Source organism: Fusarium flagelliforme (assembly GCF_020744385.1).
Source record: "Fusarium flagelliforme strain FIESC 12 MPI-CAGE-AA-0113 chromosome Unknown B0J16scaffold_7, whole genome shotgun sequence".
Classification (NCBI taxonomy): Eukaryota; Fungi; Ascomycota; class Sordariomycetes; order Hypocreales; family Nectriaceae; genus Fusarium; species Fusarium flagelliforme.
Window position 1 is genome coordinate 2,787,996 of NW_025763509.1, and position 1,611 is coordinate 2,789,606.

Genomic DNA, 1,611 nt, shown 5'->3' on the forward strand with positions numbered 1-1,611 from the left:
CCGTCTTGAGCGAGAAGACCTCGGACCTGCACCCTTATCGCCCCACTACCGAGATATTCGGGATCGAAGTAAATGTTTGAGCCAGTGCTTGGCGCTTAAGGCGAGGAGAAAGACATTTGCGTCATAATTAAAATGGCAGTGGGTGCGAACAGGAAGGATTTACCCGTTGGTAGCCTCACAATTTTGGAGAATAGGGTAGACAATGGCGTTGAATGGACGTACCTTAGAGGACATGGCTTCTATTGCACTATTGCTTCTCTTTCCAAGTCTTTCCTCACCAGAAGTTTGTTCCGACTCACAAGCAGACTCCGCGCCTGCGATGTGACGCGTGAGAAAACGTAGTCACTGGGGAGACGTCAAGCGATGTACAACAGTAACGGAGCACAAATCTAGAAAGCGAATGGAAAATTGTAGGCTCTTGAGTTGATATAATGACCCGGCGCCGATCTGGCGCTGAAGCTGAATAACTGATAGGAGCGATTCGGTGAATGCAGAATCTTCAGTCATGTATTTGTGCGCCTTGTCCTGAGCCACTACTTTTCCTAGGCTTTTTCCTCACTCCAAGAACAGGCTGAGACAGATATTGGAGAGCGCGCAAACCATTTCGGGGATGACACAAGGACATGAGAAGTCGACGATTGTAAGTTGACCGCAGTATGATGATATAAGCATGCATGGATTAGAGATCGAGATGTCTTACATGTAATTGCTCTCTGATCTTCGGATGGAGCACGCTACTTTTCATTCTTTTTGTTGGGTTCGTTACATGTTGCTTGGAAGTGTCACGTCTGGTCATGAAGCTCTCCAATATCTCGCCTTGAAAGCTTGGTAGTCGAATACCGTTCTAGAATGCTGCTGCTGGACCCGTAGATCCCGCAATACTCGGTGAACTACATACATATATAGTGGCATCTGGCCCTTTGAGCAAGGGCTGACTGACATTCGCTCCATCTTTCCTTTCGTGTTAACATCGGCTTGGCTGAAGTGGAGTTCTTCAACTATGACATTGGGTAACTTGTTAAAAATCTTCTGCTGTTGACCAGTTACTAAATACTGCTTGAAGAGCGTACTGGCATATTACCTTTAGGTTCGCGCTGCTACTTGTGGCACACAGAACCCGAACCTTACACTAGGACTAGATGATGAGGAAGCAGCCTCGCAAGGTGATGCACTTGTGTCAGAGAGTGAGGGCCATAGAGACGGACAACTCGATTCTGATAATACGCCAAAGACCAACCACCATATCAGAGATCTGGGGAAGAGTAAAAGCCACTCGAAAAGGCGACGCCATTCTATGATATCACAAGGGTTTGAAGCCAAGCAAGTGAAGAGACAAGGGCCTAGAAAATATTGAAGCTATCTATGGATATACAGCGCTTACAGAAGACTCAACTAATGAATGGAAATACTGACGGCTTCATGGTAGATACATAGTTGCCTTCGCAAGTGAGAGACTCGATCCGTGCAGCTAATCACGCTGCGAAGCCCCTTGATGCGATAAACTGGTCGGCTCTCCCTGGAAGTGTTGGAGAATCCGGGAACCCCCCTCCCTTCAGGATTCAGACTAACAGCCTGAAAGTTCTAGAATCAGAGTTCAAAGTCCTAGATGAT

General features: G+C 47.0%; 1 protein-coding gene across 1 annotated transcript; it reads left to right on the top strand.

Moving 5' to 3' along the window:
- Nucleotides 1-505: 505 nt before the first annotated feature.
- Nucleotides 506-1,354, top strand: B0J16DRAFT_324592 (uncharacterized protein; the record flags this gene model as incomplete). The annotated part of the gene is made up of 3 exons (XM_046125834.1): nt 506-513; nt 547-640; nt 1,088-1,354. The coding sequence occupies 3 exons, from the start codon at nt 506-508 to the stop codon at nt 1,352-1,354; spliced, it is 369 nt and encodes a 122-aa protein (XP_045979492.1).
- Between the last annotated feature and the right edge of the window lie 257 nt (nt 1,355-1,611).